General features: G+C 41.7%; 1 protein-coding gene across 4 annotated transcripts; it reads right to left on the reverse strand.

Annotated features, from left to right (window-relative positions):
- Nucleotides 1-7021: 7021 nt before the first annotated feature.
- RNF19B (ring finger protein 19B) lies at nucleotides 7022-26663 on the reverse strand. Of its 4 annotated transcripts, none has more exons than XM_081144632.1 (9): nucleotides 25918-26663; nucleotides 17964-18169; nucleotides 16623-16764; nucleotides 14306-14468; nucleotides 13741-13855; nucleotides 12606-12746; nucleotides 11463-11670; nucleotides 8881-9012; nucleotides 7022-7843 (listed from the first exon to the last, which is right to left on the reverse strand). In XM_081144632.1, exons 1-9 carry the CDS (start codon nucleotides 26580-26582, stop codon nucleotides 7378-7380), a joined length of 2238 nt encoding a protein of 745 aa, XP_081000758.1. In that variant the 5' UTR covers nucleotides 26583-26663; the 3' UTR covers nucleotides 7022-7377. The 4 variants fall into 4 exon arrangements, with proteins under 4 accessions (XP_081000758.1, XP_081000757.1, XP_081000760.1 ...); XM_081144631.1 differs by having other exon boundaries at nucleotides 16623-16767; XM_081144634.1 differs by lacking the exon at nucleotides 8881-9012.
- Nucleotides 26664-26796: the final 133 nt, after the last annotated feature.

The following is a 26796-nucleotide window of genomic DNA, read 5'->3' on the forward strand; positions in this document are numbered from 1 at the left end:
CCAAGTAAAGAGATAACCAACAGAATGGGAGAAAGTATTTGCAAATCAAATATCTATTAAGGGACTTGTAACCAGAATATATAAAGAAGACTTATAATTCAACAATAAAAAGACAAATAATCTAATTTAAAAATGACCAAAGGATTTGGATATTTCTTCAAAGAAGATATACAAATAGCCAAGGAATACATGAAAAGATGCTCAACATCATTAGTCATTAGGGTAATGCAAATCAAAACCACAATGAAACACTGCTTCACGACCACTAGGATGGCTATAATGATAAAGACAGACAATAACAAGTGTTGGCAAAGATGTGGAGAAAGTGGAACCCTTGTGTATTGCTGAAGGGTAAAATGGTATAATCTCTGTAGAAACAGGATGGCGGTTCCTCAAAAAATTAAACATAGAATTTCCATATGATCCAGCAATTCTATTTTGGGGTATAAACACAAAAGAATTGAAAGCAGGGACTTGAACAGATATTTGTATACCAATATTCATAGCTGCATGATTCACAGTAGCCAAAAAGTAGAAATAACCTGAATGTCTCTCAATTAATGAATGGATAAACAAAATGTGGTATATCCATACAATATACAATGGAATATTATTCAGCCATACAACGGAATGAAGTATTGTTACATACTACAATAAGGATGAAACTTAGAAACCTTATGCTAAGTGAAAGAAGTCAGACACAAAAGGCTACATATTATATGATTCCACTTCTATAAAATGCCCAGAATAGGCAAATTCATAGGGACAGAAATTAGATTTGTGGTTGTCAGGGCTTGTGGGAGGAGGGGGGCGGATTGGGATGGACTGCTAATAGGTCTCTTTGGATGTGATGGAAATGTTGTGGAATTCGATAGTGGTGATAGTTGCACAACTTTGTGAATATGTTTTAAATCTATTGAGTTGTACAATTTAAAATGATGATTTTTATGTGAGTTATATCTCAATTAAAAAAATAGGATAGTTAAAAAATACACACAGCATTGTAGCTGCAGTCTAAGGACCAGAAAGCCACTTCCGCTGCTGTCACCGCTGCTTTTCAACTGCACGAAGCTAGTGATTGGACACTGGAATGGTGCCGGAGATGACCTTGGTCTCACTTTCTCCTCCCAACTCTTATATAAATGGAAGCAATTTATAGACACTAATTTGTATGCAGAGTATTAACTGCAAGGATTCTGGGAAATGTAGTGTTTAACTTTGCAGCCTTGCAGTATGAGAAAGAGATTAGAATGGATGCTGACAGCCAACTCACCATATCTACGCCAATTCTTCCTTTGGCTTTTTAGGGATCGAAACCCCCTCCCTAAAAGGAGAGATTAAAAATCCTATCAGCCATGTGTCCATCTATTGGCAACATCCATTCTAGTTCAGTCACAATTCTACCTCAACAACCTGTAACCTAAGGACTACATTATCAAGTTACCAACAGTAACACACCTCATAATACTAGAGGAAATGTGGGAGGTGAAGGAGAAACGGGTTGATAGCTATAAAACATCCACATAGTACAGCAAGGAAAAAATGAAATGCTAATGTAGTCCTCATTTCTCAAGTTCTCATGAGTTATTTATATTCATAACTTTCTTTCTCTACTACCCATTCTAAGTTCCTTTTCTTCCAGCCAGTACCTCAGCTGGATGAGGTTCTTTATATGGTGTGGTGACCCAAATCTTTATTCCTAAAGGAATTGAGCCCTTAGTGGTCTAGCCTTTTAGAACCTTTACTCCTAAATAGGGTAGTACTAGAAGAGCCCCAGAGGGTCCTTTAGGTTCCAGGTATACCTCTTCCCATTCCCCACTGAGCTATAGCAACCTATTTCCCTTGGGAATCAGGATTAATCACTCCACCTGACAAAATTGATCTCTTTTCGACTATTGGTTTAGTGAATCAAGGAGCCCAAATTGGCCAGAAAACTTCTAGTTGATAGATTCCTTTTGTGCCCTGGTGGGAGTATTTCCTTTGTGGGTGTTGAGGACTGTAAGTCATCTGCAAGCCATTTGACTATTCTGTAAGGGCGGCTGCTCTGGGACGATTCCGTGGGTCTGAGCCTGTTGCCTCCCTGGATGAGAGGCAGTGTTATATGGAACACCACAGGGTGAATAAGGCATCTGGGAGGTTTACAGACAATAATGATGATGATCATGATAATAATAAAGGAAAATGATACTAGCTAATACATACAGCACTTACTAAAAGTAAGGCACTATTATATGCGTTTATTTAATCCTTACAGTCCCAAATGAAGAAACTGAAATAGAGAGGTTAAATAATTTGCCCAAGGTCATAAGATACTTAAATGGTGGAGTTAGAATTCCTACTCAGGCATTCTGGCTCTGGAGTCTATCCCCTTAGCCACTATGCCTCTCAATGTGAACATATAACCAACTTTAGAATAACAGGGGATGGGGGAAATGTCTGGTTCTATAATAATTGGGATTTTTCTCAGTTTAAAATGTCTTTGTGAATATTTTAGGCTTGGCATGCATGGAAACAATCCACATATTGGATGAATGTCTTTCCCAGTGAGGACAAATTGCTGCTTTCTTTATGATGGAAGGGATCTGATATAATCTAACTGCTATTAAGTGCCCAGCTGGTCCCCCTCGAGCATGGAGCAGGGCTCAGTGGTAAGAAAATAGCTATTGCCAAAAATAGCATGGCTTCACTCCAAAATCATAAGGCCCTATGCTGTGATTCTCTTATGGAAGTTTGCCATGGTGTGTATTCTGTATCCTCATTTGCCAAGGGACTTTGCACACCACTGGATCTGCTAGGTCATAAAACCAAACTGCTGACATTGCAGTCTGTACCTACTGCTGACCATTTTCTTTTCTGGGGCCCATCAAAGCTGGTAGGTAGCCTTATGGGTTACTCAGTGAACAGGTCAGTGCAGCATAACCAAATGTGGTACATTACCTCTAAAATCAAAAGCAATTCATCAGCTCGGCTGGTGTAGCTTAGTGGTTGAGCATTGACCCATGAACCAAGAGGTCACTGGTTTGATTCTTGGTCAGGGCACATGCCCGGGTTTTGGGCTCGATCCCCAGTGGGGGGCGTGCAGGAGGCAGCCAATTGCTACTTCTATATCTCTATCCCTCTCCCTTCCTCTCTCTCTCTAAAATAAACAAAAACATATTAAAAAATGTTAACAAAAAAAAGCTATCAATCAAATGCTCAGATTTTTTCTTAGTGGTGGGGGGTGTACAGTGCAACAGCTCATTTTTCATTTTCGATTACCTGCTATACTTCAGACTACTCTGGATCCCCAAAAACTTCATGGAGGTGAAAGTGCCCTTAATTTCTACAGGACTGTGGCCTATCCTCTAAAAAAGCACACTTTTTTTACCAAGGGATTTTACATACCTGCTTATTAGGTCCAAAACCATGATGTCCACATGTTGAGTGATGTTCTGCTGGGAAATGTGAGATGATTAAAGTACTTGCAGATGAGATTTCAACAGAGCTGGAGAGCTGATATAACCCAGGTGTACGACAGCAAGCTGTACTGTTGACCCTGACAGGTGAAAGTAATCTGCTTTTCATATTTTCTGCTCTTTGGGCTAGAGTGGGGGAAAAGCATATCCCAGGTCAATAGTTGCATGGCTGCAGGTGCCAGGGGCAGGTATTGATTTGCTTTATAAAGTGATATCTGAAATAGCTACAAGCCAAGTCCTGTACAGGGCAAATGATTTAAATGTGAACAGATAGGGGTCACCACTCCTGAATTTGTCTTTGATGATGGTGGTAATATCTACCATTCCCTCAGGGATGCGCTGTTGCTTTTGGCTTATGTTTCTGCGGGGGGGAAGAACAGTTCTGGGGACTTTCCTTTGTTCTTCTTACATAGTTTTCATGCTATGTGTCAATGTGAAGGTTCTGCCAGTTGCCAAGTATGTCTGTTACAACTGTTAGCTACAGAAACAGGGAAATAATCACAAGTTGGATACGTGGGATAGACCCAGGCCAAAATTCCTTTTAAATTACTTGACCCTATGTTTTAGTTTGCTAGGTATGCCATAACAAAGCACCACAAATTGGGTGGCTTAAACACTACTTTATTGTCTCACAGTCCTGGAGGTTAGAAGTCCGAGATCAAGGTGTCTGCAGGGTTGGTTCCTTCTGAGAGCTATACAGGAGGATCTGTTCCATGCCTGTCTCCTAGCTTCTGGATGTTTCACTGGCAATCTTTGGCATGCCTTGGCTTCTGCTATATCATCCCAATCTCTGCCTTCATCTTTATGTTGTGTTCTTCCTGTGAGTGTTTCTGTGTCCAAATTTCCCCTTTTTATATGGCACCAATTATATTGATTAGGGGCCCATCCTACTCCAGTATGACCTCATCTTAACATCTGCAACAGCTGTTTCCAAGTAAGGTGACATTCTGAGGTACTGGGGGTTAGGATTCCAACATATGAATTTTGGGGGACACAATTCACCCCATAACACCAAGTAAGCCTCTATTCTAACTAGTAGACCACAGAGACATTTTAGGTCCCAGAAAGTACATTAGAAAAATAGGTTGGAATAATAAGTACCTATTTACCATTAGTTTCTTTCCATTGGCCCAAGTAGGACTTGTGACCAGAGATGCCCTTCCTGTTTTAGCCCCTTTGAAAGTTGACTACAATCACCCATCTATCTGGCTTGGAAGATTCTCTCTTCCTGGCCTGAGAGGAACCTTGTCTTCAGAGCTGTTTTGCTAATCTACACAATCTCGTTTCCAGCCACCTCTTCAGCCTAATCTACTACTCTCCTCCTCGGTCTACTTTGTTCCAGCCACACAGGCCTCTATGCTGTGTGTGTCTGTACGTGTTTAAATAGACTAAGGATGCTCTACCAAAGGGCCTTTGTACTTTATTCCCCATGCCTGGTATCCCATGGTTCTCACTCCACTCAGACTCGAATAAAATGTTACTTGTTGAAGAGGCCTATACTATCCATCTGCAACTCTCTTCACTTCCCTTTTCCTTTAGCACATTTACCCTCATCCAGGTTATGTACCTGATCATCTTTCCCCACAATGATGTTAGTTCCACAGGGACAGACTTTTGTTTTCCTTATTAACGCATCCTATACCTGAAACATAGTAGGTATTTCAGAATGAATGAAAGCTCTGCCAAGAGGAACTTAAATGTTCCCCATATTCTAAACTGACCAATTTTTAGGCCCTGGATGGATAGCTCAATTGGTTAGAGCATCATCCCGATATGCCAAGGTTGCGGATTCAATCCCTGGTCAGGGCAACAACAAACCAATGTTTGTCTCTCCCTAAAATCCATAAAAATAAATAAATAAATAAATAAATAAATAAATAAATAAATAAATAAATAAAAAATAAATAAATAAATAAATAAATAAATAAACTGACCAACTTTTTGATGCGTTACTCATGATCTCCAGGTGGTGATGAAGGGCATCTGTTAATGTCTAGGAGATACAAGGGTAGTGTTGCAAAGGATTAGAATAAGTTTAGTTTTTCATTGAGTTCTGGGCTTTTCTTAGATGACACTCTTTCCTTATGTCTTATTCATGCAGGATAAAACATGGGCTTTTACCAAAAGCATATTCAGTATATTATTTCAATCTTTACAACCCCACAATTAGAATTATTATCCTCATTTCGGCTAAGTGAAAACAGACTCAGGGTAAATTGCATAAGTCTCACAGCAGTAAGAAGTAGAACCTAGGTTTAGCTGCAAACTCCTGCCCCTCCAACAGACTTCCTTGATTTTATCCAAGTTAACCGCTTTCTTGAGACTTCGAGAGAGTTAATTTGCATTTCAGAGATTTCCAGATTGACGGCCTCTTTTCCACATGTGGACACCCTCTAGGGTGCCTTTTCCCAAAGACCCAAAGTCCACTAACAGCATTTCCTGTCCCAGGTGCAGGGAAATGTGCTAAGTATGGCTGCAGTGCTCAAGAGATAAGAATCTTCCAGGTTGGCTGTTGTCCAGACTCATCATCCTCATTGTAGAAAACCACAGGCCAGGAAGACAAAGAGCAGCTGCATCTGTGAAAGGAAACAGAAAGCTATCTGGTCCTCAGGGAACGGATGTTTTCAATTCTTCCTCTGGGCCCAGGGCTAAGGTGATAGAGAAGTTTGGCATTGGAAACTTCTTAAATACTGTCTGAGTTGGAGAACTTAAGGGCAGGAGAGTTAACTAACTCACACAATCACAAAATAAGTTAATGGCAGTTTTGGAATCTTACATCATGTCTTATGAATCTTTTACTTTTTCTGCTATACTGCGTATGAGCATTCATTTCTTAGACCATTATTCTAGACAGAGCCAAAATCCCAAGTAGTACTCATTTAGCTCAATTCTGACAAATTTATAAGATCAGATAAAATTAAGTATGTTGAGATTTTGGCATTTCTTCTCTCTCATGTCACTAAACATTTTAGTCAGATTCCTTAGTCCCCTTAAACTAAATTGGCAAAACTGAGAAAGCGTTTTGGAACAGGGAATGTGTACCTGACAGCATAACAAACACCCAGGTTATTGCTTGGCGATTAGATTATGCAGAATCAGTACGTTGCTTCCTCCGGTAAGATTACTATTCCCCAATTTTGTAATCCTGCAACATTCACTGGGATCACTCTAAAGAGCCACTGAATTGCCACCCCTTCTCTCCCTCCTCTGGAAACACATTTCTAGTAGTGAATACAATACAGAAAAGGGTAAATAAAGCTTTAACAGGAAAACTACACAGCTGCCTCTAGAGGGCAAGCGAGGTTCATTTTAATCTACAGTTTCTCTATTTGGCTGACTCAGCTAATTCTTCAGTCTTGACTACACAGTCTAAAACAAGCGTGGCTTTGCTTCCTGTTATGCTAGGAATCCTTGGTTTATAGGCGACTCCACTACAGCCTGATTAGAATACAATCCTTCATCCCTGAGATTAGGAACACTCAGATCTAGAGACTGTTAAAGACGCAGTAGTCTGTTTCAAACCCTTGGCTCTGTATGACTACCCAAGCCAAGGAAAATGAGATGAATTGAATTACAACAGAAATCTTTATTAAAATGTGTCCTTCAGTAATGTTAGCATACATACAATATACACACATACATCTGTACACTCTTTGACACACCTCATGGATTGCCACCATTAGTTTAACCAATAAATTAAAACTTAAAAAAAGGGGGATAGTAGGATGTGGGACTAAGGGCAAAATTTCCCATGTTTTATCTGTAAGAAACTGTAAATTTCTCAGAATTTCCCTGGGGAAAACCTGTTACCAGAGAATCTTTGAAATAAAATACATAAATCTCCACCCCCACCCCCCAAAAGAAAGATTCCAAAAGATGCAGTTACAAGTGTGCTTCTCAGAACAGGAGCATTCATTCCACTTCATACTCTGGCTTCTGCACCTTCTGGCTTCAAGACAGTCTTCCCCTCAGCTGGGGCAGAGAGGTTCATATGGGCACTTGGGCTTGGCGCACCTTGGGCTCTGGGAGTTGAGGGGCAGGCTGCAGTATGGGAGCGAGGGGAGCCACACTCATCTGAAGTGATATCTGGCACATCATCTGACTGCGTATCGGAGCTCTCCAGGTCACTGCGGATGCTCTCGGGCTGGGCCAGGCTAATGTCCCAAGGTTTGCTGGCCAGACAGTCTTTCTGTTCACAGCTTTGGTGTTTGCAGGGGAGATCCTCTTCGTTACTGCCACTGCCACTGCCACCACCACCACCTTCTTCTTCATTCTCTGCCATCTGAGCATGAACATGGAGCGAGTCCTCTGTGCTGCTTCCACTCACCAGCTGGTAGTGGCTTGGTTTGGCTTCAATGTCCACTTGGATTTCCATATTGTTGCATTCTCTGTGGAGACAAAACCCACTATGCTGAATCATGCATGGGTCATGCTATACCTGTTGGTAAAAGCAGTTTGTGGGTTCAGGATTAGGACGTCCAAAAACATAGGTAAATAGACTAGAGCTCACTTTTAGTGAAACTGAAAATTTAACTTAACACTCAAATGAGATGGAGAAGAACAATTAGATACTTTTTGTTGATTTAACACACACACACACACACCCCTCTACCAATTGCATTAAAAAACATTTTTTTTGGTCATCATCTAGTTTTCTTTTTTTATTGATTTCAGAGAGGGAGGAAGGGAGAGAGACTGAGAGAGAGGAACATTGATGTGAGAGAGATACATCGATTGGTTGCCTCCTGCACATGCCCCGACCGGGGATTGGACCCACTACCTAGGTATGTGTCCTGACCGGAAATCAAACCCGTGACCTTCCAGTGCATGAGACAATGCTCCAACCACTGAACCACACCAGCCAGGGCTCTCCCAATTTCTTTAAACTAAAAAAGAGCTTCCAAAATTCAACTAAGTATCAGAGCCTCACACTATCTTACCCAAATATGAAAGAAGATTCATAGCTTTTTACTGCCATGCCACAATTAGAAGAACCCAGAAACTCTCCAGAAGGGGGTGCTGCAATCACACCATACTAGCTACACTAGCTTCTCAAAAATAAAGAGAAATAGGCTACAGGAGCCACATCAAGCAAAGGGCAACATGAGGGCAGAAACCCATAGACCCACAGACATCAATGAACACCAATCTAGCTCTTAAAGTTCCACGTGAATAATTACAGTCGCAAAAGCCAAGAGAAGGAGGAAAAGGAAAAAAGAAAAGGAAACAACCCTCTAAAACTCAAGTGCTAACACACAGGATCAATCAAGAGCTGCCAAGAACTTGTTCAGTGAAGTCACCGGGTACACACACTATATATCCCACTAGACGGTACACAGAGCTCTAACATAAGGCATTGGGCTTCTGAAGGCTAGTACCTGACCCAAAAATGCAACCTCTCCTAGTCATCTGACTGGTCACATACCTGTCCTGTGGGTTGTAGGAACTGATTATGGAACCGGCCATAGCACGAGTACTTGCGTTGTCACTAATTGCACCAAGACTGGCTGTGTCTTTGGGGAAAATTTCCTTTTGGACATCGGCTTGGACTTCTAACCTGTGTAAAGAGGGGACGTTCAAGTTAATATGAGACCTGGGTATTCTGAGGCAGTCTGCTTCCTGGCACACATCTCTTCCATTATTCTCTTGTAAACTGAGTTGCTAGGATCTTCCCCAATTGTCAAACGGCTCAAGGTGGATGCCCACACATTTTCTCTCTTAAATATCTATTGATATCGTCCCCTCCTTTCTATCCCCATTGCTACTGCTTAACTTCAGGCCCTCAATATCTCCTGCCTGGATAATGCAATTGGGCTCCCTCTGCAGTAGCCCTAAGTCCAAGTTAAAGTACTTCCAGATCAGTGCCAATGGGGACAAAAGTCTGATCACTCGAACAATCCTCTCTTGGCTCCCTATTGACAATAGGCATTTAAGGTCTTCCTCATCTGCCTCCAAGCTCTCTCTCTAGTTCCTCTCTCATCACAGACCCTAAATCATAATCACTCTGATTTTTTTTCTTTCCTTACACACCTATACACATTTTATACCTCCATGACTTTGCACATGCTATTCCCACTCTCTGGAAGTTTCATTTCTCTAGATGACAAACTCGTATCAGTCCTTAACAAAGAAAGTACTTCTCCTCACTCCCCCAGCAAACCTGTCACTTCCTGCTAGGAGTGCTCCTACAGCACCTACCTATTTATTAACCAATTTACACATCTCTTTCCCAGTCATCTGAGAGCTCCAAAAAACGAAAGGCCACATCTCATTCACTTTACCCTCCTCGTTTTACACATACAAGGAACTCAAACATTTAGCAATCAAATACCCTCCCCAAGCTATGAGATTGAAGGACATACAGGAGCCAACCTCCTACAAGAGCAGCAGACTTTTCCAGTGGTGTCTCAGAGCTAAGAACCCATAACTATTTCCTTTCTTGGTTCCAACACCATTTTTTTGTACACTTAAGTATTTCCTCATAATAGGTTTCACAGTCAAACTCATCTGATTCACTCACTTCCTATAGAAAGCTTTCACAGAACTGGAACAGCTGGACTGGCTAAACTGCAGTTTCAGCAAGTCAGTCTACAATTATCTCTGCTTATTTATAGGGGTGTTGGTTTTAAGATAGCAACAGTGAATTCTCCAGAATGTGGGGGCAGGATCCCCTAACAAAGAACCACCACAGTCATGAGATGCGGACGGGTCAGCAACAGCCTGCAGCTGCACATTCAAACAACCTCCAGCCTGCTGCCTGTGCCTTTGCTGTGCTGCTCCAGCCTCAGATGCCCTTCACCATGCACCACCGCCCAGGAAAAGGAGGCAGTACAATGGAAAAGCTTCGGCTCTGCCTCAGGCTCACTCTCAATTGCCTCAGGCTCACTCTCAATCGGAAGAGGCCTTTCACAAAGACCATCTACTTAAGTGGTTCCCAGGTGCTATTCCGTGCAATGACTATGATAGAATCACCTGGGGAGCCTTTTCAAAATACAGATCCCTAAATCCCACTCCAGGAAATTCTAATTTACTAATACTGGGGCAGGGCCTTGAAATCTATTTTTAAGAGGCTCCCAGGTGACTGACAAGCACTCAGGTATGGCTATCCAGTCCATCTGCCATCTGTTGCTTGACTCTTAATGGCTAAACGGCTATCTGGACTCACTTTAAACACTTTCAAGGATAGGTAGCTGAGTATTTACTAAGGTAATCCATTTTTTCTTTGGACTTTTACATAGGTTTTCCCTATATTCTCCGTACTGAAATGAAATTGGTTTCCCTCTAGCCAAGTCATCTTAATCTACCTCTTGACATGAGTGAGAAGTTTAATTCTTTTTTCCAGTTCAAGACCCTTCAGATACCTGAAGGCAACCATCTCCCCTACCTCCCTAACTTGTTTTGCCCCACCCCCACCCCTCCCAGGTCTCTGTTTCCAGTGCATTCAACTAATTGCTTCTCATGTAACAGCTGTTAAGTTTCTCTAAATATGTTCTCATTTGTCTAACTGGTGAAATAACCAAGCAAGTCACAACCTTTTTAGTTATAAAGCTTTACAAATTCTCAACACAAGTTCACAGAAGTGATTTTATCTACCAAACGGGAATAGTAAGATAATGAAGATGACAGCCAATAAGCTAACAAGATACAGCATAAATGCTCTTCAGCTGAAGGCCACTGACAAGCCTAATGGAGAGCATGACCTTGGAAATTCTGTAAAAATGTATGCTTTCCCTTTTTGAAGCAAGTGTCCTAATATAGTAGAGAGAGGATCTAAATATTATTCTTCATATGGAATAGCAGAAAGAACACTTAACTTTGTGTAAGTCACCTAACCTTTCTGAGCCTGTTTTCTAATTGTAAAAGTAAAAAACAAAACAAACCCCCACTGATGATTAAATCAAAATAAGATGATACATGGGACATGCCTGGTACAGAGAAACGGCTCATACAGGTATGCTGTGTGCTATAATTCCAACTGATTCTGTCAGAAATGATCTATTTGCTTACCTGCTGTATTTTCCCTTGCCAGTGGAAAGAATGCCACCACTAAGTGTGCCCCCTGAGAGGGCTGCAAAGCTGGCTGTTTCGCTGTATGGGCCCTGCATTACACTGAGTCCATCTGTAGGGCTTCCACTGGTGCTCAAGACACTGGTCAGACCTTCAATGCTACTTTCTCCAATGCTGGGATTCTTAAGGGCTCGCCAGGCATCTGCCACTGGAAATGGAAACCAACATCTCAATTCAAGACAGCACAGCATCAAAACAGTCTGGCACTTTCCTGCGGTGACTCTTCAGAGAGGAAAATATTCATGTAGAAAAATACTCATTTATTCAGTTAATGAACTGCTACTATACGCAGCCACCACACATCAAGAGTTTTACCATATATTCGTATATAATCTCTCCAATAACTAGGCACAGATAGCTCTAATTTTCAATGAGGAAACAAAAGCTTAGAACTAAATGACTTGTCCAAGTCATGGCTAGTCACACAAAACAAAAATTCTGATTCCAAGTCCACTGTTCTTTCCAATATATCATAGATGCCATCTAATCAAACATGAATATTTCAAAATACAATTTAGGTCATGTGGCTGATTCTAGTAGGAAGCTTGAAAAACCTTTGGAGAGCTCTGTGCCGCCGATGAGTTAATATGATAAAGTGGAAACAACATTAAAGTAGAAGTCAGAAGGCTTGCTCTGATCCCAGCTCTGCAGAAGCTCTTAAACCCATTTAACAGATGTTGAGACAAAAGCTTAAAGAAGTTCCCATTAAATGGGGCATAATAAGAGCCCCCACCCTTTCTCTTTAGAGAGCTGTTGTAAAAAAAACACCAAGTAAGATAATAACTGTGTAAAGTCCTCTGAAAATTATAAAGTACTGTGCAGATTTAAGACTTTATTATAATCACTACTATTACCAGCATACTTGGAATCCTACAAGTTTGTACCTGCCACACAGAAGCAAGTACCAGAGGAATTAACCTAATAACTCTGGAACAAAGAAATGAAAAGCTAAAAATACTTTACCCCCACGAAGCTCATTATCTGAAGCAATCCAATGGCAATCTCTCTGTAAAATGTGCTAAATTTTACTGACTTTTATCTGATGTTCCATAAATTACAAAGGAAATGAAAATCCTCCTTTACCTGTGATTGGGCCATCTTCTTCATCAAACTCAATTTTCACTCCCTTTCCATTGGCTGTGCTAACTCCACAGCCGCCTCCACGACAGAGAGAAATGGGCACAACCCCATAGACATAAGCCAGCATAATGGGGACACCAATACCTGGAGGAAGAGAAGGAAACATGTCAGCAGGCCATCAGGTTGCAACTGTCCTGAATTCTCCTTCCCAGCCTGAGCATAGACAAACTACTTTAGAAAGGGCCAAGGAAAGGCAAAAGATGGCTATTCCAAAGATGAAGATTGGTCCAAAGAGGTAGAATGACAACTGGCTTTACAATCAGGCTTGGATTAAAATTTTGGCTCCAACTTACTAATCATATGACCTTGGAAATAGCTTCCCAGGACTGTCAATGATCAAAAGGGAATGTATATACAGTGCCAAGCACAGTAAGTGTATGTTGCTTTAATTTTCCCCCTGCTGAAGTGCTAATCCAAAATCAAATCAATAACCAAACATTAAATAAGTGACTCTTGGGGTTAGGATCCCCAGAGTGTTAATTCCAAAATCTGACTGTTTTGTGAGGCAGAATGGCTCAGTTGTTAGAAGCATAGGCTCTGAATTCAGAGTGCCTTGATTCATGTCCCAGCTAAGTGCCTTGGGCAAATTACTGGATCTTTCTGTTGCAATTATTCTGCTGTGGGAATTAAATGAATTAATACATAAGAAACACTCAGAACTGCTTCTGGCACATGGAGAACCTCAATAAATGTTAGTTATATTACTATTATTCTGAAATAAACCTTCATGCTTCCCCCGAATAATGTGAGGCGCTAAGCAAATCAAAATAAAAGTAACTTTGTTTTGTGGGTTCCATTGCAAGTAGAGAAAAAAAGAAGATAAAAGGTAAAAAACTAGGCCTTAAAGTAATACTTTAATTCAACTTTCTTTGAAAGATTCCCTAACTCTGATAATTTAGTGTGGTTGATAATCATAATAATAGTACCTAATAAAATTAACTCCTAAGGTGAATTTGGTAAAAAATATAGGGGCTTCCAGGATGAAACATCTGGCCAGCTGGCTAAACTGTGATAGTCAGAAAGCTGATGGGGGTGTGGAGAGGAAAGAGTGGAGTCATGGTCGTGGCCAGCTTCTTACCAACACTAACTGCAGCAATAACTGGGGATGCAATGACCGACAAAGTCACTCCTCCTGTGATAGCCAAATTCCTCTTATGTTTGGAGGTTTTCCTTCCCTCATACCTGCTATGAATCTAAGAATAAGAAAAAAAAATCCAGGTAAACAGGTTAGGACATCAACCTTTTTGCCAAGGTAGTAAAAGAAGTGAATATCCCCATATAAGTTATCTATAGTAAAACAAATCCTCCACCCCAATCCTCCACCTCTGATTTAACCTAATCAGACCAGGAAGATATAAACAGATACAGAGAAAGTTAAACCAAGAAGAGACAAAATAACTCAGGAGGGTGAAGTAAGCATTTCACCTTCAAGTCACAGACTGAGACAAACCAGGCCCAGGATGTTAATAAGAACTTTCAGATCTCTTGGGGGTTTATGAAAATCCATTTAAGAAATTAAGGTTATTTTTATCTAAGAACCAGCTGGGTTTCAGGCAGCCCTGAAACATAAGCTCCTCCCCATTTCCTTCAAACCTTTACCAACAAACCTGAAAATGGAACATGCACAGAACTCAATGTCTTACCTTCCTGCCAACATAAACAGGAATGCCGATGACCATGGCAGGAATGGCAATGCCAGCAATGAGGGAAATCCCCACTGGAGCACCAATCAATGTGCCCAGTTGCCAAAGAATTTTCTTCTTACGGCTCCATGGCTTCTTGCCCCAGAATGTGCAGCCAGAGGGGCTGCAGAGGAAACATGCTGAAGTTAATGTCAATATTACAAATAAATGCAGCTGTTATCACCAGAGAGCTTAATAAAAGCAAGAACCTTCTTTTCAATAGGAGTAGTTAAAAGTTACAAGAAGTGCCCAGCCGGGCGTGGCTCAGTAGTGGAGCATCAATCTAGGATCCAGGAGATCACGGTTCAATTCCTGGTCAGGGCACATGACGAGTTTCGGGCTCGATCCCCAGGTGGGGGCATGCAGGAGGCAGCTGATCAATGATGACTCTCTCATCATTGATGTTTCTATCTCTCTCTCTCTCTCTCCCTTCCTCTCTCTGAAATCAATAAAGATACATTAAAAAAAAAAAGTTACAAGAAGTGACAGGAAATGAATATATTACATGAGGGAGCAAAGGACAAGACCAGACTATTGGAGCTCTGGGCTCTTTACTTTTTTTTGTAAAGGCAAACCTCCAGATTTGAAACCTCTTTTCTATTTTTTTCTGCTGAACTTTGTCCTCCCTAACCTACCAATCTGATTCAGCTTCCTTGACTGACACTACTTGGGATCCTGCATAGCCTCCACACTTGACACCTTATCCAAACTGCACTGTGCCTTGCAGCTATTGAACACTCTGATTTGCCAAGTTTTCTTGGCATATGTCCTACCACATCTGATAAGTACTGAGAACCATGTTCCTGGGAAAGGACATAGAAAGACTTTGTCACAGCCTTTATGTCACTTTCATACTCTGAGTTTGGCTATGTTTACACTCAGCCCTTTTCAGTCCATCCATTTTTGCTTACTCCCTTTGTCCTGTCTTCTCTACCAGATGGGATAAGCAATTTTGAAAGTAGGAATCATATCTTATACACTCCTGTGTCCCCATTAATTGGTAGACTAGAAGTACTCAAATGTTTGCTAAACTGGAAATCAAAGTGTTTCATCCACACAAGAATTAAATTTGTAAATATTAACTCCGCCATGACAATATTTTAATATTCACTCAATGAATTCTTTGGAAACTCTCTACATGCAAGGAACTGGAAAAAGGTAATTCTAGCTTTAAGAAACTTAAATAGTTTAGCAAAATTAGACATGTACATGAAGTAAAAGTAATGATGACATTCATAAAGAAACATTTAAGGCCGGGCCAGGCGTGGCTCAGCGGTTGAGTGTCGGCCTAGGATCCCTGAGATTGTGGTTCGATTCCTGGTTAGGGCACATGCCTGGGTTGTAGGCTCGATCGATCCCCAGTAGGGGGGGTGCAGGAGGCAGCCGATCAATGACCTTTCTCATCACTGATGTTTCTCTCTCTCTCTCCCTCTCCCTTCCTCTCTCTGAAATCAATAAAGATATATTAAAAAAAATAAAAAGTAAAAAAATAAAGATATATTTTTTAAAAAAAAGAAAGAAACATTTAAGGACTGTCAATTAAGAAGAGTGAGGCAGAAAAGGCTGGGGAAGGCATCACAGATGAAACAGCATTTAAGTGGCCCTTGAAGGGTAGATAAGAACTGAACAGGTTGAGATAAAATAGGGTTGCTAGTGCCCTAGGCAGTGTGGCTCAGTTGGCTGAGTGTCATCCTGTATACCGAAGGGTCACAGGCTCGATTCCCGATCAGGGCACACGCCCAGGTTGTGGGTTCGATCCCTGATAGCGGTGTGTGCAGGAGGCAACTGATCGATGTCTCTTTCCCTCTCTCTCTCTAAAAATAAAATGAAATAAAATAAAAACATATTTTTAAAAAATAGGGTTGCTGGGAGAGGCGATTAGAAATCAATCCAGGCAAAGTAAAGAACTTGTGAACAAGTATGGAGGGGTAAGATAGCACAGGAGACACACAGGGAACAGCAAGCCTAGATTATGTATCTGGAATATAGCATGTATGAAAGCAAAATGGAAAAAGCTAGAAAAGTAGACTAGGGCCAGACTGGAAAACCTTAAAAACCAAGCTAGGAAAATTGAACTCTATCTGGAAGGTAATGGAAACAGTTCCTGGAAGTTTGCTGAGCTGGAAAAAACACTTTCAGAGGATACTTTGGAGGAACTTTTTTACAGTTTCCTTATGCTGTAATGACAGGACAGACAACAATGTCTCTTTGACAGCATTTTCTCTCAATCAATATGAGAACAAGACTATAAAGGCAACAGACACATTTTCCAACTCACCTGAGGTAATGCAAGTCTGAGATCTCTTTCATACAAAGCCAACAGAATTCACAGCCACATACTGCACAGGTCATATGATTACAGCTTCCATCATTCATCTTAATAATGTAAGCACTACATCGTGGGCATGGCTTGATGTCATCTGCTAAGGGGGGGAAGGAGGAATAGGCAGAAAAGTAACTCCAGTTAAACCTTGTTAGACTTTATTAATCCTATGAGTATATATAAAAAATGGGGAGGCAATAAAGAACTCTTGACTAAGAATTCCAAATTATGCAACCCACTTCACTGGAAGGCTGGCTATGTCTAGACCTCAGGAAATTTCATAAAATGGATCCTGTCTTATAGCAAGCTGCCTATCCCAAAAACTGGCATCTTACACACCACGTGAGCCACACTCTGAGCAAGGAGACTTCCCTAGAGAAAGATGGTTTCAAGAAAAATGGAATTTCACCAGCCAAAAGGCTGGCAATATTAAAAGCACAGTCCAGCAGGAAAAATAGTCTGCAGACTGGAATTGGCTTTAAGTTTCGAAAAACTTTAGTTCAGGAAATTAATTTCTCAGACTCAGCAATAATCATTGTAACTTGCTCTTACTGTAACCCACAATTCCTTCCCAATATTCTTTCAAATTAAAAACCTAAAAACAGTTGGGTATGCTGCGTAGCATACACCTGGTAATCTTCACAGCAAGGCAGAAGCTATCCTATTAAAATGACAATTTGAGATTATGCTGTTCCAGGAAAAAGTGAATGATAAAATCTTTCCTACTAGCCTCTCCCGAATGACGTCAGTGAAATAAGGACATTTATAAAAGGCAATAAACTCACTGACATTTTAAAATGTTTTCTCTGACTTGTAAAAGGTGGAACTGAATGTGTGATATTCCTACGTTTAAGGTTAATCATTAATCCATACTAATACTTCCTGTCCTTCCATATGTACCCTATTTCCAAAAGTGTAATGCACTTAAAGCTAGTAGGAAAGCAGTACACATTGTAACACTAATTAAATGTTTTTCTGCTCACAATTAAAGTTTTGAAAAAGCCCCTAGCAAAAGGACCTAATTGCTCTCCAACCGGATACCTATTACTAAGAAGGCAGAAACTAGGGAATTCAATTTTATTGTATTCCGATTTTACCCGAGTTGGATAACCTACTATGGTAGAGAGGGAAGCTACACATCAATTATAATACTGAAAGTAAAGTACTGCCAAATATCTTCTGATATCTGATCCCAGGAAATACTTCGTTATATAGTTTAAGGTAATCTCTCCCAGCTTTGGGCTCACATTATGAAGTATAAAATAAAGACACAAATGAGACAAGGCCAATTTATACCTGGTCCCGATTCTTGCCCATAACTGAGACCTGAAGTGTGCTTTGTCCGTACTCGCAAAGTCTGCGCCCTCTGCTGACGGGCCATATCGCATGTCTGATTTGGGTGCCATATTTGTTTGCAGTGGTAGCAGAACTCAGTCTGGCAGCCTTCCCTCTCACAGGTCAGCTTTGGGCAGCTGGCACAGCCATAGGCAATAACAGCATAGCTGGGTAAGGAAATAGGAAGAGATATCAGTAAGGTAAGAATGATCTAACGAAGACAGACAGACATTCATCAGTTCAGTGGGGTAACACTGTTTGGCACTCCCCACCACCACATATGATTTAAGAACACACATAACACACATGCACAAATGTGTTTAACAAACTGTAAAACATTTTCTGTGTGAGAAAGTAAATTTCTTGAGATTCTAAAAACACAAATCATTTATTTCCTGAAAAAAATAAGGAGAAATATCATATTTAGCCTGAATTTCTAGCATGTATTCAGTCATAGTTTAAGCTGTTTTAGGAGCAGTTTGCCACAGTAAGTTTCATAAATAACAAGGTACAAAACAATTTCCTTCCGATGGTTTGCTGTATTTAGAGAGATTAGAATTTGTTTACATAAGGGACAGGACACTTGTAAAATGAAGAGCTATACCACAAACTATAGCAAGTATACTTTTTCATTTTTACATTCCACAGTGAAGCTGGTCTGACCACAGCCTCGGAGACAATAGTCATAGATGGATTCATGATCAACTTCTCCTACTGAAAGCTCATAATTATCTTTCCATACCTTTTTTTCTCCTTCTTTCCTCCCTCTCCTTTTCTCTCTTTCTCTCACCTTTCTCCCTCTCTCTTAAGCGGGAAAGGTACTGGATGATCTCAGAAAAATATTAAGTCAACTTCTGGTGATACAATTTAGACAGACTGCCAGTCAGGAAGCCTTGAATATTTCATGATCCATTCTTACCTTACATGGCGGGAGTAAATATTTATTAACAGGTTCCCCCAACCCCTCTTCTTGAAAAATAAGAACATTTGGTAGGACTGACAATGTCAATTTTGGGCGTGGAATTTGGTTCCAAGAAAGTAAAATAAACCCAAATACTCATGAGCTCAAAGCAATCTATTACCATGACACAGAATTACTCAGGGCACGAGATTTGGCATTCCTGTTTTTGGGTGCCTGGTCTGAGCTCCTTGCTCCTGACTCATGCTGTGCCAATTAAAATCTCCAAATGGTAGCTTCTATCCCCAAAATAGAGGTGTAGGTGCTTGCCACCTTCAAGTGTTACTAAACATGTTCTGAAACTACATTTGAGATCTTGCCATGACAGGAACGGCATAAAATCACAGCACTTTTTTTTTTGGTCTTACTTCCTGGCCTTTATATACACTATTCCGTCTGCCTAGAAATGACCTTACCTTACTTCTTATCCATGTAAGAGCCAGCTCAAATGTCATCATCTCTGTAAAATCTACTTAACCTCTCCAGGCAGCTGATTGTTTACTTCATGCCTATGCACAATTACTCCCCTTCCCGCCCCCCGCCCGCCCCACTGTGCAACTCCCTTCAGTGCTCACAGCCCACAGGTAAGGAGGCTGGGCAATAGTTTAAGGCTGCAATTTACTCTGGCATGGGTACACTATAAGAAGCCCACAGAGAAACACAATTACTTTATAATACTTATCACATTATATTGTAATCATCTGTTTATATGCATACTTCCCCGACAAGACTGCACTCAAGGAAAAGTATCATCCATTTTTTAAAATATGTTTTTATTGATTTTTTAGACAGGAAGGGAGTAGGATAGAGATAGGAACACTGATGACAGAGAAACATCAATGGGTGTCCTCCTGCACGCCCCCGACTGAGGATCAAGCCTGCAACCAGGTTATGTGCCCTGATCACGAGCTGAACCACTGACCTCTCGGTTCATGGATCGATGCTCAACCACTGAGCCACACCAGCCAGGTTCATCCATTTTTTAAAATCTCTAGGATCTAGCACACTAATTTAGGTTTAAAATACCTATGTTGAATGAATGATAGAAACCTTCTCCTGCTTAGGTTTTTTCCTTTTCCCCACGGCATTTTAGCTCTTCTCCTAGACTATTACTTTGCCCTAAAGCAATCTTTTAAACTTATCCATGTATGTATTGGCTTACAATACATGTCAGGTACTATAACTTAATCCTAAAATTTTGTATAAAACCACTTTAGGGGTAAAGTTCTAAGTTCTAAATAGGGCAATCTTCTTCCCCAGGTAGTTGGAAAAAGTCTTCATCTTTGAGAGACCAAATCTGCCTTGATCATCTTGTTTCTTTTCTTCCATGTCTCACACTAGACCCTCTCCCCTACCCTGCTCTCTTAGCTTAGCCAAGCATTCAAGTTTGCTTAATTAGAAGCTAAATAGAAGATACAGGAAATTACATGTTGCTAAGAATACAGATGCACACTTTTTCCCCTTAAGTGCATACACCTTTTACTAATTTTGTTCATTTCCTAAGTCTTCAGAAACATCATAATGTGTGACAGGCTAGACACAGTATTGCCTAACCTCAGCCTGGGAGGTGGGGGTAGAATCCCATTAGTATGAATTTGATTATGTTCAAAGAGACTCTGGTAGTTAAAGAAATGTTTTCTTATATTATGTCTATACTTCCAAGCTCCAGGCCAGGTAACTTCATTTACAAATCAACCCTGAGCACATGTTAAGGGAGGGAGACATGGGCCAAGTTGTCACAATGAACTGTACTCTTACTATCTTTCTTTTTCCTGCCCTAGTTCAAACTCATGTTACGTCTTCGTCAGACAACTGCAAGAGACTACTATCTGGTCTCTTTATTCCCCACTCCAATACAAATTCCAATTCTAAAAGGTTATCAATCATGTTACTCTTTTGCTTAAAATCCTTCAACAAAAAAGAAGAAAGTCCTTCAGGCCTAAAAAATCTTTGCATGGCATAAGATTGGCCCAGTCAATCTTGAACCCAGTCAACCTTTTCAGATTGATCTCTAGTCAGTTTCCAGATCATGCTCCCCATATTGTGCATTCAGAAGCTAACCAAACTAGACTGAAGACTTAGTCTTGTATTTTTATACCTCCATACCGTTGCTCATAACATTCTATTTAAGATGCTTTTTTTCTCTACCCACTTCTTTGTTTGTCTGATATGAATTCCTACTCGTATTTTTCAAGGCCCAGATCAAATATTATCTCCTCTGTGAAGTCTTTCTTGACACCATCATGCAAAACCTTTCATCTATCCTGTAAGAGGATTTGTATTTTCCTTAGTATTTGTTACATTGCAGTTACAATTATCTATCTATCTATCTATCTATCTATCTATCTATCTATCTATCTATCTATCATCTCCCTCCCTCCCTCTCTCTCTCTCTACCAAGTCAAACTCCCTGTCAAGAGGACCACATTTAAGTCCTTTTTGTAATATCCAGTACTCACCTAAGGTTCAAACACTACATAATTCTCCAAAGTGTCTGTTGAATGATCATCTGTCTTCTTCTCATCCACCCTCCTGTTATGTTTCTCCTCCAAAAACCGTGCTGTTTGTATTCTTTATCTTTCTTATCAAAATTCAACTACATCTATTCCTCTGGGAGCTAACTGAGAGATTCTGTTCACAGGTTGGAATATAGATATCCTACTCTAGAGAAGCTCTTTATCTATTCAGAGATCAAGATTCATTGTTAAATAAGGACACTAACAGAAGGCAGGCCAAAATAACTGCTAAAGTTTACAAAACTTTAGTCAGGGAAAGTTTCACTTACGCCTTAAAGACGCCATTGAAAAAACAAAAACATGTTTTCTGGTAATCTAAATTTGGAAAAATTATACCAGATTGAAGATTTACACTGCATTATTAGTATTAACAAGATTTACAGTGTATATTAGCATGTTTAAAGGGTCTAAGAAGCTCAGAATGTTCAGAAATAAATTTGCTTTATTTTGTTCAAACCAGTATTTCCCAGGCTTATCTGGTCACAAAACATTTCTTTTTCCAGTAATGCCTATAATATACCTTGGGAAATATTTATATATGTGAAAAATAGAAAATAAGATCAAAAGATGGTTGGATACTATAAAGGTGCTTAAATTATAAGGGTAGATAATATAAATAAGTTATTAAAGATATAAGGAGTCATCTTTTAGGTCAGATATGAACAATTTTAGGCAGGGGAACAATATAAACTGTTCCACTACAGAACGAGTACTTCGGCAAATATGAGAGAGCTGTATCGGACTGGGGGAGGATGCAGATGATGGGGAGAGAGGGAGGTAGAGAGAAGGGCTGTGAGATAGACGGTACGGAGTGAATTAAGAAAAGAGGTCCAGGAAGGCTTCAGGGAGGAAAACTCCTTCACTGGCTGAGAAATCTCTCTTGCTCAGGGAGCTTGCTCTTCCCTCATAAATATGCTAGAGACAAATAGAAGCTTCCTGTTCATGGGATGGTCCAGTCCAGTTATCTAGGAATGCCAATAGCTGATACTACCTGCTGTGGTCAGGTGGGGGGGGGGGGGCGGCACGCAGACAGGACTACTCTGCAGGGGAACTCTGCAATGAGAGGCTGGAGTGGTGGACCTGCACAAAGAATTTAGGTCAAGACAGCATTTTCTCCTACTCAGTTGGAGGGAGGATCTGCCCTGTTGCCGCCCTTGCTCACCCCTTAGTCTTCTAGAGATTCTGCAAGGGTTTAAAGGTTGACAACAGGGCACTTGAGAGGAAATCATTAAAAATTTACAGAATTTGTGGGTTTCTGAAAACACCTCATATTTAGGCAGAGACTCTAAGGGGTAACAGATCAACTGTACCATTTATTAGCTATGAGACACTGGGTTCCATACAAACTTCTCTACACTGGTTTCTCCCTTATAAAATGAATTTACCACCATCTACCTGTATGAAACTAAAATGAAATTATTTCTGAATAATTAGAAAGAACTAGAGTCTAAAGATTAGAAATAACTATAAAAATGTCACTGATTTGTATTTTGAATTAATTTTATCTCATTTAAAAGTATGTTTTAAAGATAATAATTGGTGGTATTGTACTTAATAATATTAAATAACGATGTGAATGTTTTCCCACTAAAATTGGTTCCCTTATTTACAACTAAAATAAAATTGTTTCAAGTATGGGAAAAGAAAAACTCGAAACTCTTTGCCCTGTTCTACAAATATTTTGTAAACAAATAATGAATCTTTTAATGTATAGTGTTCTCATTATCATGAGTAATCACAGTGAAACTAGTGATCAGAACTCTGTAGGATCACTTATATGCTCCCCTCACCCTGCCAAACACATACACACTGACACACAGAGAGCAAAGGGAGGACTTGATAAATTTGGCTGGTAAGAAATTGATCTGTGGACAGTAAAGATGGTCAGGTATGAAAAGAAGAGATAACTGGGGCTTAGGCTTCTGTTGTAGTGCTCATCCATGATTTTTACCAGACCCAGAAGAGTAGACTAGTTTGATTAAAACAAAACAAAACAAAACAAAAACAAGCTATTTTTCTCCTGGCATAAAAAAGAGGCAAAACCACTGGCCACATCCCCAGGGAACCCAAACACCTGTTTGGGGAGTAACAGAATTTTAAAGTTACTCCGTGTTTAATCTAACACCTTCTACTGAAAACATTGTGCAAACAATAATTAAGCCTCTCAAGTCAGGAAAGGATTAGGCTTATTTCAGATAAGAAAAATAAAGCTGGTAAGAGAGACTGTTGACAATAAGAATCAGTAAAGAAAATCGATTCTAGTATCCTTGGCTCTCTCAATGTTGTCCTTAGGCCACACTTGTTGAAATGACCCAAACAGTAGCATCCCCAATAATGCTGACAAGCCCATGCTTTTTAAAATAGAGGCTGAGAGGAAAGATTATTGAACCCAGTTGGAGTTAAGACCAGTGTTTACACTTAGTTACATGACCCTAAACAAGTCACTCAATTTATTTAAACTTCGGTTTCCTCACCTGTAAAACTAGATCAAATTTATCTTATCATGTTGCAAGGATCAAATTAAATTATGTATGCCTGGCACATGGATACTCAGATGCCAGCTTGCTTTCTTTCTCCAAATTTTACCTTCTTTAAACCCATAAACACATTTAAAAAAAATTATATATATAATTATTACAATTCCTTTAACCAATTAAAAAAATAAACTCTGGATTATAACTGATGCAATACTTGGCTAAAATAGAAAATACCTAATTTTTTAATAACTTCCAAATCAGTAATGGTTTGGAGTTGTAATCAAGATTGTGAATTAATTCCTGTCCATTTTTATTGATGTGAGCAAAGTCAAGAGTTTGGCTTCAGAGGAATAAAAACAAAAAGAGCTTTTCCAGAAAGATAATCAGCGGTGCTACATTTTTCAGTTTAAATTCAAAGAAACTTACATCTCAAAAAAGGAGTTAATACACTATTCCAAAAAGAACAGTGTTCACTTAAATTCCTTTGGTTCAGAAAATAGATCAGTGGTGTCTGTGAAATGTGAATACCATATAAATTAACCTCTTACGGCTAGGGGGATCACCAGATACAAGCAAAAACTTCCAAGAGTCTACATGGCTCCTTCTGATACTTATTAACTGAAAGCGAAAGTGATCTACCATAGATAAACACAGTACCTTTGACAACAACACTTCAAAGTAATTTAGAAACCCCATCTAAGTGAGGTTAAATAACACACCCATCTCTAAACAAGTCTGGCAGAATAGATAAACAGAAGAAGCTAACTCTTTTTACTCCCCTAGACAGTCTGTGTCGGCTTCTTTTGAAGGAGACAAACAGCAGCAGCATGGAAGTCTTAAGTCAGCCTTGATATATAGGCTACAATTAAAAGTCCTTAACTCCTTTGAAGCAAAGATCATGAAGCTTTTTACTAGCATTACATTTACTCACTGCAAGGAGTCCCTAGTATCTTTCTGTCCCCAAAACATGACACGAAAGAATAAAATGGTCTGCCCAAGGTCAAAGAACAGGTAATGGCACAGTCTGACTCCCAACCACCTAGAGGAGCCCCTCTTTGCTTCATGGGATGTACTGACAGTAACACAAACAGATTTTTTTAATGGGAGGAGGGGAGTCTCCACTGAATGCTCTGGATAGCTAAATCTGTTGGTATTATGTCTCTGCAGTTATGGCATATTTTCTCACTGACCTTAAAAACTCAATATGCATGGTGCATTAAAAAGACGGTCACCAAGAACTCAAGATCGGAGGGGCTCGGAGACACATTTTCTCCTACCATATCAACCTCTCCGCATGCTTCCTCTGAGTGCCCCATTGCTTTCTGGACAAAGAAAGGGTCCACTCCTCACCCTGCCCCACGCACCAGTGTAAGAACCACGGGGGGGCCTCCCAATAGCTTGGCACAGAAGATACACAATGCTCAGGGAGCCCCCAGAGCTCTCCTAGAGAGCTGTCCTTTCCCCCAGTGCCATTCTCGTCACCTCCATCCCAACTTTCAGCAGGGATGGTCAGGAAGAACACACCTTCTCCTGCAATGCTGTTAAGTCGGTATCTAGCCAAAGGGACACACCCCTCCGAAGCGTTGCCCCCTCAGAATATTCTCCTTCCGTCGTCTGCCATATATCCCTTCATTAAGAGACACCCCTTACCTCTGGACAGAGAGGGCCATTTACCCAACAAAAAACTGCCCTGCCTCCTGACTTGATGGATAGCTCCCTCCCTCACTGACTGTTCAGCCTCCACCTCAAGCTCTATGGCAGCCGCTTCTCTCTCCCGTGGGTCATGCCTCACCTCTCCCTCCACGCTTGGACGGACACACACGCGCGCACACACACACACACACGCACGCTATGTCCAGGGCCGCCTCCAGGGGCGGGCGACCCACGGGTCCGGTCCCCAGGCACCGGTCCGGGTCTCAGCGGCCGCAGCCCGCCACCCCCGGCGGCCACGCCCCCGCGCTCACCCGCAGTCCGGGGCCGGGCACCAGCGGCAGTCGGGGTCCGAGGCCAGGTAGCGGCGCAGCATGAACTCCTCGTACTTGTGCATGAGCGGCGGGTCGGCGAGCAGCAGGCGGATGTCGTGCGGGTTGAGTCGCTCGCTGCACTCGGGGCAGCTGATGGGCACCCGGCTCTCGCTGATCTCCAGGCGCAGGTAGTGGCGGAGGCAGTCCCGGCACGAGCGGTGCGGACAGCTGAGCAGGCGCGGGGCCCGCTCGGGCGGCAGCCGCACCAGGCACAGCGGGCACTCCACCTCCTCCGGGCCCGAGCCGCCGCCCTCCGCCGCCTCCTCATCGTCGAACCCGGGCCCCAGCACTGCCTCGGCCTCCTCCTCAGCTTCGGCGGCCGGAACGGCGGGCAGCGCCTCAGGCAGCTGGGCCTGGGCTGCGGCCGGGACCGGGGCCGGGGCCGGGGCCGGGGCCGGGGCCGGGGTGGGCGGCGGCGGCGGCGCGGCCGGGGGCGGCGGCTCGGCCTGCGGCTTGGCACGGGCACGGCGACCGCGGGCCGAGGCGGAGAAGACGCTGTGGAAGGTGAGGCGCCGGCGCCGGCCGCCGCTGCGGCACTTGGGGTCCGGCGCAGCCGCGTGTAGAGATGTAGAGCGTGGCGACTCGGAGTCCTTCTCGGAGCCCATGGCCCCCAGAGGCCGAGGGGCGAGCGGCGCCCAGCGCCGCCACAGCTCCCGCCTCAGCACCCCCTCAGCCGCCGCCCTCCCCGAGATAGAAACTGTGTAGCGTCAACGAAGTGGTTATAAAGCCTCCGCCCCTCGTGCCGCTGCCCACTGCGCAGGCGCTTTGCTGAGACACCTCACAACCCGCACCGCTGGGGGGGGAGGGGGCGCTGGGCGG

Source organism: Miniopterus schreibersii (genome assembly GCF_964146895.1).
Source record: "Miniopterus schreibersii genome assembly, chromosome: 8".
NCBI classification, from domain to species: domain Eukaryota; kingdom Metazoa; phylum Chordata; class Mammalia; order Chiroptera; family Miniopteridae; genus Miniopterus; species Miniopterus schreibersii.